The 17,391-nt window shown below is 35.8% G+C and overlaps 1 protein-coding gene across 1 annotated transcript; it reads right to left on the reverse strand.

Moving 5' to 3' along the window:
- Positions 1-756: 756 nt before the first annotated feature.
- Positions 757-7,092, reverse strand: Uba2 (Ubiquitin-like activating enzyme 2). The gene is made up of 4 exons (XM_073981634.1): positions 6,824-7,092; positions 6,596-6,750; positions 6,243-6,530; positions 757-2,352 (listed from the first exon to the last, which is right to left on the reverse strand). Exons 1-4 carry the CDS (start codon positions 6,965-6,967, stop codon positions 885-887), a joined length of 2,055 nt encoding a protein of 684 aa, XP_073837735.1. The 5' UTR covers positions 6,968-7,092; the 3' UTR covers positions 757-884.
- Between the last annotated feature and the right edge of the window lie 10,299 nt (positions 7,093-17,391).

Here is a 17,391-nt window from a genome sequence, read left to right on the forward strand (position 1 = left end):
ACTGGAACATACCAAATATATTTTCAGGAATTTTTCTTTTTATTCTGGTAGTAAAGAGTGCCAATAAAATATTTATGAAAGAAAAACTGATCTCATTCACCTATTTATTGAAGTTTTAGCATCGTTTTTGAAAAGTAGTAAGGTGAACGCAGACTTTCTGGGCTATGTGTATGTATGAATGAATTATTCAAATTTTCATCACTTTCACTTTGTTCGCATTCACTTCTACTTTCATCACAACCGCTATTTATGTCACCAATCCTGAAAACTTCTTCGGATTCGTAATTTTTTGGTTTTTAAGAATTCAACCGAACTTCTTCATTGACTTTTTTGTCTTTCAACACTTTTTATATTTTTTGGCAATGCAATTTTATTTTAGCACAACACGGGTATTTATTTAACACAACATTTTCATAGTCTGGCACAAGACTTGTCAAATTCAATGTAACTGCCATGTTATAGAAGGTAGATGCATGAATTACAACAGCTAACAATTTTACAAAAACAACATTGTTGTTATAGAAAATAGAATGTCGAAGAACAAATTGAATAATAAGAAATTTTCTTAGGAAAAACAAACACATTTTATCCCCTAAAATAGAACAATTTTAATCAAAATGTAGGTCCTTTTATTACAAGTTTGGGAAGAAACGAAGCACTTTATGGAAACAAATTTTCATGATTTTTAGGCGTGGCTAGGATGCAGTTCATTTTGCTTCTATCTAGATCCCAATAAAACATAAAAAACGTCTCAAATTGTAGGTTTCCAAACATGGTCAATGTTTTAATATTTCATACATCATTCATTGACTTTATAATCTGATACAGGATTTTTAATATTATTTAGTGTTCAGTATAATGCTTGTTTATTTTTAAAGAGAAAACTAATCAATATTAATAACGCCTTTCTCATCCGGCTCGCATATTTTAGTGCGTTTTGATTGAGTTGGTCCATCTTCTTCATCGGAATCAAGGATCTCGGTTATGTCATCTTCTACGGCTGTTGTCTTACGCTTGGTAGCTACAGGCTTTTCGGGACTTTTAACTTGCAACTTATCTGTTGCTTCTGTTACCTCTTCAGTTGCCGATTTATCGGTGGGTTTCGAAATGTTGTGATCATCGTCCTCTTCTATCAAACATAAATCGTCATCATCGTCATCCACAACCTCGTTAATTTTACTCCTCTTCGACGTAGATGGTCCATCTGATACATCGTCTGTGTTCCCATTTTCATTTTCGGAAGTTTTAGTCTTTTCTTCTTCCTTGGGTTTAAGTTGGTTTGGATCGGCAACCACTTCGAATAAGGGTTCATCACGTTCAGTGTCTATATGGACAATTATAATGCTCAACTCGTAATTTTGGAAGAAATCATCACATTTCAATAAAACACCATCGACAATGTCCATTTCAGACATTAGTTTATTTTCATTGCACTCTGTCTCGCCTTCTTCTGAGGAAATGACAACGACTCCTTTGGCATCTACAATAACATCTGGGTTAACCATATTTAAAGTTTTAATAAGAACATCATCACGGAATTCGTTGATGTGCACACGTTTAGTGTCAATGCGTAAATGTATCGCTGGTTCCGCGGCACAAACATAACAATTCGGATTCGGTGTTGTTAGCATTTTTTCGGGAACCAACAACTGCTGCCTTGGATTCGGTCGAAGACGCATATATACAGACTTACACTTGTCTAATTGATCTTGTAAAACTTTGAACGTGTGCAAAACAACAACGCCAGCAGTAATTGCATTAGTTGTAGCTATTGCTGGTATGATATTTCCAGCCATAGACTTGATTTCAAATCGAGATTTGCGGGCAATTTCGAAAATGTACCCGCGTATGTTGGCACAAGCGGCAACAAAATCCATTGCAGGTTGATCATCCTTATCCCAAACTAACGAATCACCTTCCTCAGTCTTTTCTAAGTTTAGTTTAAGTTTTTTCAAACAATCAGCAAACACAGCTGCGCATTCGGCTAGTGACCATATTTTATGATATTGACGAGCAAAGCTTTGATCAGATTCATCTTGTTTCAAAAGAACGCTATCCCATTTAATCGGTGTCGGAGGTTTGCGTGTCTTCCACAAATTTGACATAGACAGGAGATATTTGATATCATCATAGAAAAATTTGTTGAATAAAGTCTCTGCATCGTAGTTATTATCCTTGGCCCACTGACGTGTATTAACTCGAACTACATTACCATCATCTGGAACTTTTTCATCTGTTGTCTTCTCGGCATCATTTTTAGACCCTTCAGCATCATTGGCTTCGCCCTTGGCCTCTGGGTCAGCAACATCTGGAGAAATGTCTTCATCGTCCACAGTTTCTCCAAATAGTTGACTGGAAATAAGATTTGAGTAGGTCTGTTAAACGTTGTCAATTGAAATAAAGTACATAAAGATTAAATATATGGTATGTCCCAGTACTGCAAGAATGTACCAATTTTTACTATTTTTTCGATAACATAAAGGAAAAAATGTTATCGTAATAAAAAGTAGTACAGTCGAACTTCTCTATAATGTAGCACATGAGGACCGAATAATTACTACGTTATAGAGAAACCAAGGCAAGAGTAAACATAAATTGAATTTGTATTTAAGAGCGAAATAAGAAGTGTGCTCTGTTCCAGAACCTGCAAGAAGCTACTACTTTTTACTACGATAACATTTTTTCCTTTATGTTATCGAAAAAAAAATAGTCAAAATTAGTAGATTCTTGCAGTTCTGGAACAGATCAGTGATTTTCAAAGATTGTACAAGGTGCAATGGAAAAAAATTTGATCGGGAACATTGTTGCGATACTCCCAAAAGGGATTATTCAAAGTTAAAGTATTGCAATCGACATTAACATGTGCTCTGTTCCAGAAAGTGCAAGAAGCTACTATGTTTTACTACGATAACATGTTTTCCTTTATGTTATCGAAAAAAATAGTAAAAATTAGTAGATTCTTGCAGTACTGAAGTAGACCAATGGTCTTCAGTCGTAACATCTTCAATATTTTTTTTACGTATTGATACGATTTTTTTGTCTTAGAAATATTATTTCCTCCAATATCAGCATCTACTTTAGCTGTACTATGAAAACCACCATTTTTAGTAGCTTCTTGCAGGTTCTAGAACAGAGCAATAATTTCAGGCACTCTAGTTATTAAGAATTTAACTTATTTTGGCGAGCAACTTTCATTCGAAAAGCGCTGATAAATGAGTTTTGCTTCTCTTTTTTAGTGTGCCCTTCAATAAAAAGAGCCTAATGAATGTGTTTTGTTTCTCATTTAAAGTGTTAACATAAATGAGAAAAAGTTTGACAAAAATTTGTTATAGAGAGGTTATTTTGGGTGAGAATTTCCAACTGTGCAATAAAAACTAGAGTTGTGTCGTTCGTGAACAACCCGGCTCATATAAACGACAGTGAAAAGAACAACGGATCCGTATCCAGCTCATTCTTTTATATCGTTCATTTAGATCACTGAATGGTCATACTGCTTCAGCAGAAACAAAAACTACAACCATTAGCTTTGCACAAAAACAAGCAACACAAATGCATTGGGTTGCAGAGTTGTGTCGTTCATGAACGAACTTTTTCAAAAGAACGAACGGATCCATATTGAGCATATCCTTTTAGATTATGTTATTCAGCTCATCTCGTTCAGTTGGCTCCTCTCGTTCTTATAGCTCTTGTTTTTCTAGCTTATTAAGTTGAACTTTCACTCTATCTCCCTATTACGATGAAAAAATTTATTTTTTTCTTGTTAACATCCATGGTAGAACAAATACAACTCAACAACAACCACATAGAAATTTGTTTTTGTTTGTAATGTTAGTGTCATCGCTAAATGTAAACAAAATAAGGAAATATCTATAAATTACACTGTGCAACAAAATTCAATTTTTTTCTAAATGATGGGAAGAACCGAGTGCATGATGAAAATAGAGCTAAAAATATGAAACACGTATATCGGCGTTTTTAAAGTTTACGTCGGAAAGTAACCAAAATAGGCGGGGCAAGTTCCGCCCATTTTTAAATTTTTCGAAATATTCGAGTTTAGATGTCTTGGAATCCTTGCATTTCAGGTATATAGTGTATATTTTCAGCTATCGAATGTAAATAGACATTTCATTTCTTTGGTGACCTACGGTGAGATTTGACGAAGAATACTTTTATCTCTGATATAATCGTTCTAAAATTATGTTTTGTGGGACAATTTTGAATAAACTCAGATGAAGACCGACTTTAACCTTAAAACGTGTTTTTCATTTTAAGAGATTCCTGGCGATTAGATAATAATTACAGATTTGGTGTATTCTGAGACCTATAGTAAAATTTTATGGCGAACAATTTTGTAGAATATTCGGATTTGATAGGATCACATTTTTAATGAGTTTTTGAAAGATTTTCGAAAAAAGGACAAAAAAGACCCCTTTGTTGAACCGCATGAGGGTTAAAATTTTTAACAGAAATATTTCCCACACCCTCCTCCTTAGTAAATTTGCCAAAGACACTATATACCTGAAATACAAGGATTCCAAGATATCTAAACTCGAATATTTCGAAAAATTTTAAAATGGGCGGAACTTGGCCCGCCTATTTTGGTTATTTTCCGACGTAAACTTTAAAAACGCTGATATACGTTTCTCGTATTTTTAGCTTAACTTTCATAATCTACTCGATTTTCCTTGTCATTTTTTTTTGTCGCAGTGTTTTTGGAATTTAAAAAACTAATATTTTTCACATTTGATTGAATATTTTGGAAAACATGAATGAAAACTCGTTAGATTTTCAATTTGAATGTTTCCATATCATTCCACTAAATGCATCATTTCTCGCAGGAAGTAGAATTCTTGCAAAAATGTTTGAGGTCGCACGTCGTTCGGACCTGGGGGAGGTTACATGTCAATAATATGAAGGAGTCTTTATCGGAAATAGTTTTTTCTGATGAATAAATTTATTTTTCAAAAAATATATACATATGTACATACATCGAACATAGAAATAAATATATAAATCTATATATATAAAAATGGTGTAAAAAATGTATAGTAATTCATAAAATGAGAAGGGCTAGGCCTATTTCTGTAAAATTTTTTGTCAGTTATTCGTATTTTCGAGGAGAAGGTCTTTACGGAAGAAAATTTTGGATAATATCTCTGGAAAAGTCGGAAAAATGGAAAAATCGAAAATTGAGTTTTTGTATGAAATTTTATTCCTTAATAGCGAGACGAAGTTCGCCGGGTCCGCTAGTGTCGTATGAAATTTGACACTAACATTACAGCCCACTTCAGTCAGCTGGGTATTGCTGTTTATCTTTAAGACTGATAAATCGACTATTGGCTATTGATGCAGAGAACGAACGATAGCCACAAGAAAATGATAGACTGAAATGTTTTATTGAACGAAAAAGAGCCAAAGAAAGAAGTGAACGATCCGGATCTTTTTGGTGAACGGAATGAAAAAGATCGATCCGCTCAACGAACGAGATTGCCCAACACTAATAAAAACACTTCGTTATAGAGAAATGTCCGTTACAGAGAGGTTAAAATAGGTGAAAATGTGCTGACAAAAGCTGTGTTTTCAATTTTTCTTCGTTATAGAGAAGTTTGACTGTAGCTTCCTGCAGGTTCTGGAACAGAGCAGTAAATATATACGAAAGAAAATAAATAACATGTGCCTTGCATCCATCACATTGTATAATTGATTGAAAATGATTGGTGATGATATGCTTTTAAAGGTAAGAAAACAAATTAAATTAATAGCTCTGTTCCTTTACATGCAAGAAACTTCATGTTTTACCACTTTTTACTCGAAAGACGTTCCTTTACTTCAGACACCATACACTTCATATGGAAGCAGTTTACAACTTTTACTACTGTTGCCGTTTTTACAATTTACAAAAGTAAATGAACAGACAAGCTCTTCGTATAGAAGAGCACAACCTCTTGGTATGGAAGAGCACAAGCTCTTCGTATAGAAGAGCACAAACTCTTCATGAAATAACTTCATAATGCATCAGCGTTAGAGGATAGATCAAAAATTATCAGTTGATTTTCAATTAGGGCTTGATGGTTCAGATTGTTCTCAAATTGTTACCCCAGAGGTATGTATTGGAATACTGATTATCACAATATATTGTATATCTTGACAGTTTATACTTCCCGAGACTCGGTATTCGGCCATGGATTTAATACATTATCCTATCTTTTACCAGAATATATAATTTAGATCGATGTACTTACTTGAAAAGATGCTTAGCCCAAACAATGCAATGTATTGGTTCCGATGGTGTATTGCGTATGGTACAGCCGGGAAAACTCTTTTGGGTTGCCTTTGGAGTACATTCGTAACATTGTGTCAATCCTTTTTTGATTAGTTCAACCTGACCATTATAACCAGCTGTGCCACTCTCTATCAATGGCACCTCAGCATTTAAACACATTCGATTAACATGATTTCGAGCAGCACGGTTATCCAAAGCATTTAAGACAACATCAAATTTCTTGAAGAAATTTACGCCATAGTCCGTACTAGAAAATATATTACATTCTTATTGGTAAGGGGAACCATGTAAATTCTAAATGGTATTACTTACGCCATTATGCTATCATGATATGCTTTTATTTTAACATCTGGATTAAATTGTAGAGCGCTTTCTCTGGCCACTTGTGACTTTGATTTACCCACATGTTCACGATGAAACAGAAATTGGCGATTTAGGTTACTCAAATCTATGGTATCCAAGTCAATCTGGAAAACATACATAAGTTAAATTATACACACAAACCCAATCATGATTGTACGTAGTTGAATCGAATCATACTATTTCGATTTCAGGGAAACCAGACAAGACCAAATTTTTTAAGATTTCACATCCAATACCACCCGCTCCAACGACAAGAAGTTTCGAATTTTTCATTTTATCTTGTAATGTCGTTGGAAATACCCCATCTAATGATGCCGCCATTGCAAATTGTAATTAATTTTTTGTAGACAAGCAATATTTTTCTGCAAAGAAGACGCTGTGTTGCCGGTATCAGAGTATGGAGCCTGAGTGATGACAATTGTTAACGCCGGCAGAATTGAGCAAACACGACACTGTTTTCACGTTGCTCATTAATGTCATGTTCACACGAGCGTATTAAATGAGCAGAAAAACAAACCTTTCCTGCGAATGTGTATTTTACATCTAATTGTACACTTTTCATTCATATTTTCCATTAATTTTGAAAATTTTGGTGTTTTCTGTACATTTTTAAATGTTTCCATTTTCAAAATTAATGAGAGAGACATGTCAAAACAATATTTGTGTATACAGACTTCCAGGCAGGTATTTGACTTTTGTTTATAGATTTGTACCCGAATTTGAAACAATGTGCAAAAAATGTAACTGCAATGAAAGAGAATAGAAAATTTGCTATGCTCTGAATGTATACTAATCGTTGAACCGTTTACTTTTCATTCATGTTCTGCAGTTTTTCTAAAAAAGCCCTACATTTTTAAATTTTGTATTTTGTCTGTCATAATTAATTTATATCTCATTTGTTAGAGATGGGACATATTTTATCGTTGCTCGGAGAGTATTTTCACTTTCACAACGTAGAAAAATCGTCGTTCGTTGTCAGAATTTTGTATGGGGAACAGCGTTGTCATTATTGGGGATTTTTCCCCAATTCCGGGAATTTTTATTTGAAATGGGAAAAATTTTCGACTTGGGGAATTGGGAAAATTTTGAGGAAATCTGGAAAGTATTTGGGGATTTTTGGGGAATTTCTTTTTTGACTAATTACTTCAGATTATCTGTAGTGGAATTCTGTAACTCATATTTTGAGTTACCGAGAAAAATTGGTAAAAATAAAACGCCAAATTATGAATGAAACGTTCAAATAAAAGTTGACACTCTTGCTATCGGCAGAATTTTACTACTACTTTTTATTGTTCGTTAACTTACCGACAAATATCTTTAATTGCCAAAGTTATAAGCATTTTAAAGTTACCGATTTTTGTCGGTAACCCGAAAAATGAGTTACAGAATTCCACTACTGATCTTTTTTAATTTCAGTACGTGAATAGTAGTAGCTCACGCGTGACGCACAAATAACACGCGTCATATACTAACTGGTCATAGTTGTAATAACCGAGCAAAAAAGTTTGGAAGTAGTGCAATGCGGAGTTATGATTTCAATACATCTTTTGATGCAGTCCACACGGAGTTATGAAAAATGCACTCTGCTCTATACATTTTAGAAGCACTCGCTTATAGATCCCTAGCCAAGCAAGCCACTTTTTTGATACCTACAGTCGCAGTTTTTTATTTTCTGAACACAAGAAAGAGTGTCTAAAATTATAAGAATTTGTGTAAACAAAATAAAGAAATACAAACTAAATATACGAACCTTTGCTGTAATTCACGAGACGCAAATTCTTTTTGATGTGGAGTTAGAGTTTTTTTTTGGAAATCTTAACTGGAGTTGGAGGAAAAATGAAAAGCCATTTGGATGATGAAGCAATTGCTCTGTTCCAGAACCAGCAAGAAGCTACTATTTTTACAACGATAACATTTTTTCCTTTATGTTATCGGAAAAATAGTAAAAACTAGTAGATTCTTGCAGTTCTGGAACAGACCAAATATCAGTTGCGGTGTCACAAAAAGCAGAGCAGAGGAAGTAAACTCAGTTATGATCAAATTTAATGGAGAGTTTTTATAATTTGTATTAGTGTAAAAAAGTTAATATTCTTGTTTACACGAATAAGCAATGTATTTTATTTATTTTGGGATATTTGCAATGGCTTGCATTTTATAGCATCTTAAGACATCAAAGGCTGTGATTTGGATCGAAAATGGAGTGCATCCTAGCTGTGTGCCGTGGAAGCAAAATGGAGTGCATCCTAGCTGCGCGCTCTCTTGTAAAATTCATAGGAAAAGATGTACTCCAGCGGCAATTGTTCTAGTGATTTAACTGCATCCGCGGATGCAAACTTTTTGCTGGGAAACACCCCTTTACAGCATGGTAGAACAAGAAAAGTTAACAGCAATACCCAGCTGAATGAACTGGGCTATAATGTTAGTGTCAAATTCCTTACGACATTTGTTATATTTATTTCTATTGTTACGGAATTAGATTTAACTAATCTCCGTGTAGACGTTGTTTTATTCCCCGATACGATTTGTACCAAATAAAACAGGGTTCGTTTTAGATTACGTTTCTACAATGCTTTATTTACTTTATTACACTTATTCAGAACCGACTTTAATTACAAAGCACACAGCAAGTCTCTAGTCAGCACGCAGCTCTTATTTAACCGATCTGTTCAGTTCAACGCTTAAAACACAACTCACTCGTCATTGCCAGTTCCCCTGTATTTATACCCCAAAGTCTCCCTGTTCTAGAGTTCTCTAGAACACATATGGCAACACCTCGAATCTGTGCAGCGAACACACAGACGCACATTCGCACAAAGCGAACAACCATACTCACATACATACATGCATGGTAGAACAAGAAAAGGTAGCAGCAATACCCAGCTGACTGAACTGGGTTGTAGTGTTAGTGTCAAATTCCATTCGACATTTTATGTATTTATTTCTATGTTCGATGTATATTAGGGATATATATTTTTGAAGAACAAATTTATTCATCAGAAAAAAAAACTATTTCCCATAAAGACGGCTTCATATCATTGACATGTAACCTCCTCCAGGTCCGAACGACATGCCTCACACTAAAACATCGCTTATAGAGGCGGTACAATATTTGTTAATATGTGTGGTATTTTGTTAAACTTGAAAAGAATAAAGCCCTAATAAACATGTGCTTTTTGTTTTCAAAAGCAAATGATTGAAACATCTTCTCTTTTTTCAATGAATTACCAGCGACCGGAAACATTTTTGCAAGTATTCTACTTTCTGCGAGAAACTATGCATTTAGTGGAATGATATGGAAAAATTCCAATAATTTATAGACATTTCCTTGTTTTGTTTACATTTACGTTGACACTAAGGTTTACAAACAAAAACAAATTCCTTTGTGGTTGTTGTTCGAGTTGTATTTGTTGTAGTATTAACTTTACCTTGTATTTGTTCTACCATGCATACATGGGGGGAATACAATTGGACGACAAGCACAGTAATGACGTAACTACAACAACAAACAGATGCAAGAAATAAAGAAGTGACAAACTAAACAATAATTACATGACTAAAAGCACATTAATGAAAGGTAAAGTAACATCTAGAATAATGAAGAGAGTTCTACATGGTAGTTGTTGTTGCTTAAATAAAGTAACTGCGTAATAAAAACTTTACGTTACAATTCAAATTTTTAAATTAACGGAAATTAAACTAAACTAACTTAAACCTATCAGTTACATTCGTAACATTGCCTCCCGCTTACAAAGACATAAATACAACAAGATAAGACATTTTGTTTGCTATCATTCTTCTGTGAATGGCTTTTGAATTTAACATAATGTTATATCACGATATGGTGATATAACATTTTTTTCTTTTATACATTTTTACGTATTTAACCGAATTTACCGATCCAATTGACATAGAATTATTCTTGAATAGATCCTTGAATTCATAAATTTCGTTTCTGATACCATTACATGAAATGTTCCTCCTTGGTTGCGATTTTGAATTAACTGCAACCTGTTAAGGGTAATGTTTCTATACAAAGTTTCGTAAACATTTTTTGTTGCATGCATTTTGTCTAGTCTTAGTTGTATTTATGTCTTTGCCGCTTAAGCCTGTTCGTCCCGAATAGGCACAGTTCCCTCTCGGTGGTTTGGGCATTGGTAACACTGCCTCCCGCTTAAGCCTGTTCCTCTTGACTAGGCGCAGTTCTCGTTCTGTAGTGGTGGCAACCAATTTAGATGTACCCTCTACTGCGTCAGCTTTGGACTTTTGCTCTTCTGGACGACGTTGCTTTCTCTCCAGGAATCTTGACGTTATACCTTCTTTCTTTGTGGTCACCTTCCTAAGTACCACCTGGTCTTCATCGAACTTGTCCTTCCTTGTTGTACGGCCGCTTTTCGATGGACCTTTCCTCGACGTACATCTTCGCTTTTTCCTCCTCGTTGCGAGATTTTTCCACTTTCCTACGGGCCATTTGTCGGCGGCTTCCACCTTCAGCGTACGGACATCGACAGCGATCTCGTCGGATTCTGCCTTTGGGCGATGTTTGCTTTTCTCGTTGTAGCCCACACTTATCGGTATTTCCACATTGGACCAAGTCATCACACGGTGCTTTATGTCCAGGTTGATATCGAAGGCAATCATGAAGTCTACACCAAGTATAACTTCGTCCACAATATCGGCCACTATAAAATCGAAATTTACAGATTTTCTACCCATGCTCAGCCTTTGGTAGGCCTTTCCATGCACCGTTGTAGTCTCGCCTGTGGCCGTCCGCAATTTGACTCCATTTAACGGCAATACCTTCCCTTTTACCAAATCCGGTCTAATAATGGACTTTGTTGCACCGGTGTCCAATGTCAAGGTACGCAATACACCATTGATGAAGCCTTTAACCGTTAAGTTGTGATTCTTTTGCTGGACTATGGCTATAGAAATTGTGGGACCATCGTTTTCATCATCTCCCGGCGGCGTCTCGTGATTAGCAGAACTTGCTGTATCTGATTCACCTGATGTCTCTCTTTCCAGATTCTTGGCCACCGGTTGGTCGTCGCTTTTTGAAGGCGGTGAGGTGGATCTGGGCCTTGCTTGCCGCAATCTGCATTCTCGGGCCATGTGTCCAGTTTTCCGACAATTATAACAAGTCTTTTTCGTTCTAGCAGCCCCTCGTTTCACACGCATTAATGCATCTTTCAGCAGGTCGACAACGGTCTGGGAATTGTTGTCCTCAACTTGCAGCCTCCGCACGTTGTAAGCTTTAGGTTTCACCAGCATCCTCGCGGTTTCTTGGGCCAGGGCAAATGACACGGTTTCTGCAAATGTTCCTATCGGTGCCGCATACGTCGCAAATTTTATCTCTGGATCACGAATACCACTTGCAAATGTCTCAATCTTTATGCGGTCCACCAATGGATGTGTCTCTCCTGGATATGCCAACTGCGCCAACCGCTCTATATCAGCCGCAAAGTCTTGTAAGGTCTCATTTGGCTTCTGGACTCTTCCCCTCAGTTCCATTCGGTAGATCTCTTGCTTGTGTTCACTACCGTACTTACGTTCAAGAGCAGCCATTATATCTCCATTGTTGTTCCCAGAAGCGGCGGGAATACTCTGTAATACGTCAGCAGCATCACCCTTCAATGCCATAAGGAGTGATACCGCCTTGTCGTTGTCGTTCCAAGAATCTCTAGCAGCCAATGTCTCGAACTGTAATTTGAACACATTTAAAGAGGTAGAGCCGTCGAACACTGGAGGCTTGATTTTTTTGATTGATTCGTGTTATGAATAGCTCTCACTGGACCGCCTTTAATTTCCAGTTCCGACATTTTCTTTTCTATGCCAAGAATCTTCTCATCTTGAGCCAGAAATTTCTCGTCAACAGACAAAATCTTTTTATCAAACTCTTTAATTTGTACCTCCACGTTTTCAACTCTCTTTTCAATCACCATCGTGATGTTCTCGAGTTTCTCGTTAATTGTTCTAGAATTTACCTCTAATTTTTCCTCTAATTTCCTGGAATATTCTTCACTCTTTCTGGAATTTTCTTCCATTTTAGCATCTAATTTCTCCATCATTTTACTGGAATTTTCTTCAACCATTCGACAATTTTCTGCTTTCATTTCCATCATAAGTCTGGAAGTTTCTTCATTCTTTCTAGACATCTCTTCTAACATCTTACAGTTGTCAGATTTCATTTCCACAATAAGTCTGGAAGTTTCTTCATTTTTCTTATTCATTTCCATGGAGCTACCTTCTATTTTCTTAATTTCCAGCATCATCATAGCCAGCATTGATTTCAAATCGTCTCCCCTGGCAGCTACCGACGAAACTTCCTCAACGCTGGATTCGTCCTTTGCCGATAACTCGACTTCCTCCTTACCGTCGAACTCATATTCATCGATGTTCATTCCACGGCGCTCGAACTCTTCCAGCAAGCGTTTTTGTAGTTCGGCCTTGTTGCCAGTAGAACACAACTCCAACTTACTTAGCTCCTTCTTCAAGTCTTCCACTCGTAGATCTTTAAACTTCATTGTAGGATGATCGTAATCTCACTTCTGACACCAATTGTTACGGAATTAGATTTAACTAATCTCCGTGTAGACGTTGTTTTATTCCTCGATACGATTTGTACCAAATAAAACAGGGTTCGTTTTAGATTACGTTTCTACAATGCTTTATTTACTTTATTACACTTATTCAGAACCGACTTTAATAACAAAGCACACAGCAAGTCTCTAGTCAGCACGCAGCTCTTATTTAACCGATCTGTTCAGTTCAACGCTTAAAACACAACTCACTCGTCATTGCCAGTTCCCCTGTATTTATACCCCAAAGTCTCCCTGTTCTAGAGTCCTCTAGAACACATATGGCAACACCTCGAATCTGTGCAGCGAACACACAGACGCACATTCGCACAAAGCGAACAACCATACTCACATACATACATGGGGGGAATACAATTGGACGACAAGCACAGTAATGACGTAACTACAACAACAAACAGATGCAAGAAATAAAGAAGTGACAAACTAAACAATAATTACATGACTAAAAGCACAATAATGAAAGGTAAAGTAACATCTAGAATAATGAAGAGAGTTCTACATGGTAGTTGTTGTTGCTTAAATAAAGTAACTGCGTAATAAAAACTTTACGTTACAATTCAAATTTTTAAATTAACGGAAATTAAACTAAACTAACTTAAACCTATCAGTTACATTCGTAACACTATGATCGATGTATATTATATTTTTTGAAGAAAAAAATATATTCATCAGAAAAAAACTATTTCCCATAAAGACTTCTTCATATAAATGACATGTATCCTCCTCCAAGTCCGAACGACGTGCCGCGCACTAAAACACCGCTTATAGAGGCGGTACAACATTTGTTAATATGGTGTGGTATTTTGATAAGTTTGAAAAAATAAAGCCCTAATAAACATGTGTTTCATGGTAGAACAAGAAAAGGTAGCAGCAATACACAGCTAACTGAACTGGGTTGTAACGTTAGTGTCAAATTTCATATAACATTTTATTCATTTATTTCTATTTCGATGTACATTAGGGACATATATTTTTTGAAAAAAAAATATATCATTCGGAAAAAACGATTTCCCAGAAAGACTTCTTCATATCAATGATATGTAAACCTCCTCCAAGTTCGAACGACAAGCTGCGCAGTAAATCCCCGCTTGTAGAGGCGATACAACGTTTGTTAATATGTGAGGTATTTTGTTAAAATTTAAAAAAATAAAGCCCTAATAAACATGTGCTTCTTTGATTTCTAAAACAAAACATTGAAACAGCTTCTCCTTTTTCTATGAATTTCCAGCGACCCCAAACTTTTCTGCAAGAATTCTACTTTCTGCGAGAATTTATGCATTTAGTGGAATGATGTGGAAACATAAAAATTTAAAATGTAACGAATTTTCATTCATGTTTTCCAAAATATTCAACCAAATGTGAAAAATTATTAGTTTTTTAAATTCCAATAATTTATAGACATTTCCTTGTTTTGTTTACAAATACAACTGGCAGTAACGTTACAAACAAAAACAAATTCCTTTGTGGTTGTTGTTCGAGTTGTATTTGTTTTACTAGTAACTTTATCTTATATTTGTTCTACCATGCATGTGTTTTTTGATTTCAAAGACGTTGAAGCAGCTTCTCTTTTTTCAATAAATTTCCAGCGACCTCAAACATATTTGCAAGAATTATACTTTCTGCGAGAAGTAATGCATTTAGTGGAATGATATGGAAACATTCAAATTGAAAATCTAACGACATTTCATTCATGTTTTCCAAAATATTTAATCAAATGTGAAAAAATATTAGTTTTTAAATTCTAATAATTTATAGACATTTCCTTATTTTGTTTACTTTTATGTATGACACTAACGTTCCAAACAAAAACAAATTCCTATGTGGTTGTTGTTGAGTTGTATTTGTTGTAGTACTTACTTTACCTGTAGTGGGATTCTGTAACTCATTTTTGCTGTTATCGGGAGATGTCGGTAAAATTAAAATGCTTATAATTGCGATAATTAACGAAATTTGTCGGTAAGTTAACGATGAATAAAAAGTAGTCGCTAACCTCTACCGACACAAACAGTGATGCCAACTTTTCTTTATGTTTTTAGTCATAATTTTGCGATTTAGTTTTACCGATTTTTGTCGGTAGCATCAAAAATGAGTTACAGAATCCCACTACTGGTTTGTTACACCATGCCTTTACAGTGTGGCCGTTCATTTTTGACAGTCAAAACTGATCGTGTGTACCCCACTTTAATGTTGGAAATATTTGGTCTGTTCCAGAACTGCAAGAATCTACCAATTTTTACTATTTTTTCCGATAACATAAATGAAAAAAAAAATTATCGTAGTAAAAAAACAGCTTCTTGCAAGTTCTGGAACAGAGCAATTGATAGTTTGCCCGCTCTAGTGTAGAACCATCGATATTCCCAACATTAAGCGGGGTACACACGATCAGTTTTGACGGTCGATTTTTCGGAATTATCGATAACTGTCCAACCGTCCAGCAACCACAAAATATTTTGTGGTTGCCTGATGACTGACAAAAGTGAACGGCCACACTGGCAAGCAACCAATTATTTGAGCAAAACTGACAGTCAAAACTGATCGTGTGTACCCCACTTAACCGAAAAGCAGCGAATTTTCTACAGGGATACCAGCTATTCTTAAGGGCTCGGCACATACGTCGCGTTGAGCGTCGCGTTACAACAACCACATGAAAACTTTAAGAACAAACTTGGCATCACTTACACATTTTTCATGTGGTTGTTGTTTTCAACGCACAACGGACCGTATGTATTTGGCCCATTAAGCCCTCGGCACATACGATCCGTTGTGCGACGCGTTGCGCGTTGAAAACAACAACCACATGAAAAATGTGTAAGTGATGCCAAGTTTGGTTATGCATTTTTCATGTGGTTGTTGTAACGCGACGCTCCACGTGCCGCGGCCATAAGTTAAAAATCGCTACAGCCACATACGCACCATAGCTTTGTAGCGATTTCGTAAATGTAAACTTAGCATTAGGGGTTTTTATTCCGATAACATCGGTATGTCCCAATTTACATTAGGCGAGTTTACTTGCGGCAATTGTTAGTTTGATGGAGAGAGAGGTGAGGTATATGGTAACCCTTTGCCTCTCAACACCCTCTCTCACCCACAAACTGACAATTGCCGCAAGTAAACTCGCCTAATGTAAATTGGGACTATCATGGCACAACTACCAGGTAGTGGTATCACACCAGCTGATTGAATATGAAAAGTCAAATCGCTTTATAAAAAAATTATGTTTGTTGTAATTTTCCCAACAACATAAAGAAAGTTTTGACATAACATATTCAAAATTTTACGATGCCACTACCTGGGTAATTGTGCCATGGGGACTATGCAAAACTATCTATCGATCATGGTATAATAAGAAAGGTATGACAGAGCTCACAGCTGATTAAAATTTTTTTTCCGTTAGTGACCAACTTGTGTCAAACCCATTTTCATATGTTTTGTTTTGATTGTTCACATTATGACATATTTTACACATACATAACAGAATTTTCATTTGAAACAAATATAATTGTAATCGAAATAAAAATAAATTCAACACAATGGATGATGTTAACGTACGAGAAATGATTTCAATTTATGGTCAATAATCTAATTCTAATGGCTCCAAGAATTCCACATAATAGCGCAAAGCAATATATTAAAAGTGAAATGGACTGCTGAACATTTCATGAAATAAAGGAGGAAAAGGCCGTTAAGCCCTGTCTGTCCGACTGGAGCGCGCGATGAATCCCGAATAGATCAACCGATTCCGAATATTTGTCCAAATTTAGATCACATTTAAAAAATATTGGTGCACTCCCTCGGGTATCTGTCCTACAATATTTCAAAAATGTTAGCAAAAAAGATGCACATCCCTGTCACGAACTCTCCAAAAAAGTTAACAATTTGGTCCATACTTTTTATATTGTAATATTTCTACTAGAGGTAGATCAGTTTCGAATATGTGCTATATCGGTCCACCTCCCACACAAAAATTCGGAAAAATTCAGTTTAAGTCCTGCTCTCAAATCGTTTTGATAATTGTTGGAACTGATTTTTTCTTGGTCCTCGGAAATTATGTCGAAACTGTAAAAACCCCCACGGTCATCATGTGTAGTGGCTGGTGCGCACAACTTTGGAACAAGATACTGCGTTGATCCAAACTTTGTATATCATAAT

Source organism: Musca autumnalis, unplaced genomic scaffold, assembly GCF_047663935.1.
Source record: "Musca autumnalis isolate F117 unplaced genomic scaffold, ASM4766393v1 scaffold_4, whole genome shotgun sequence".
In the NCBI taxonomy this organism is placed as follows: Eukaryota; Metazoa; Arthropoda; class Insecta; order Diptera; family Muscidae; genus Musca; species Musca autumnalis.

What these genes read in the sequence shown, in the direction of transcription:
- Uba2 (XM_073981634.1), bottom strand. Translation starts at nt 6,967, where the DNA reads ATGGCGGCATCATTAGATGGGGTATTTCCAACGACATTACAAGATAAA. An exon ending in GTTTCCCTGAAATCGAAATA is followed by an intron (nt 6,751 to 6,823) that starts GTATGATTCGAT and finishes TATGTTTTCCAG; the next exon opens with ATTGACTTGGATACCATAGA. An exon ending in TGGGCTAAGCATCTTTTCAA is followed by an intron (nt 2,353 to 6,242) that starts GTAAGTACATCG and finishes TCTTATTTCCAG; the next exon opens with TCAACTATTTGGAGAAACTG.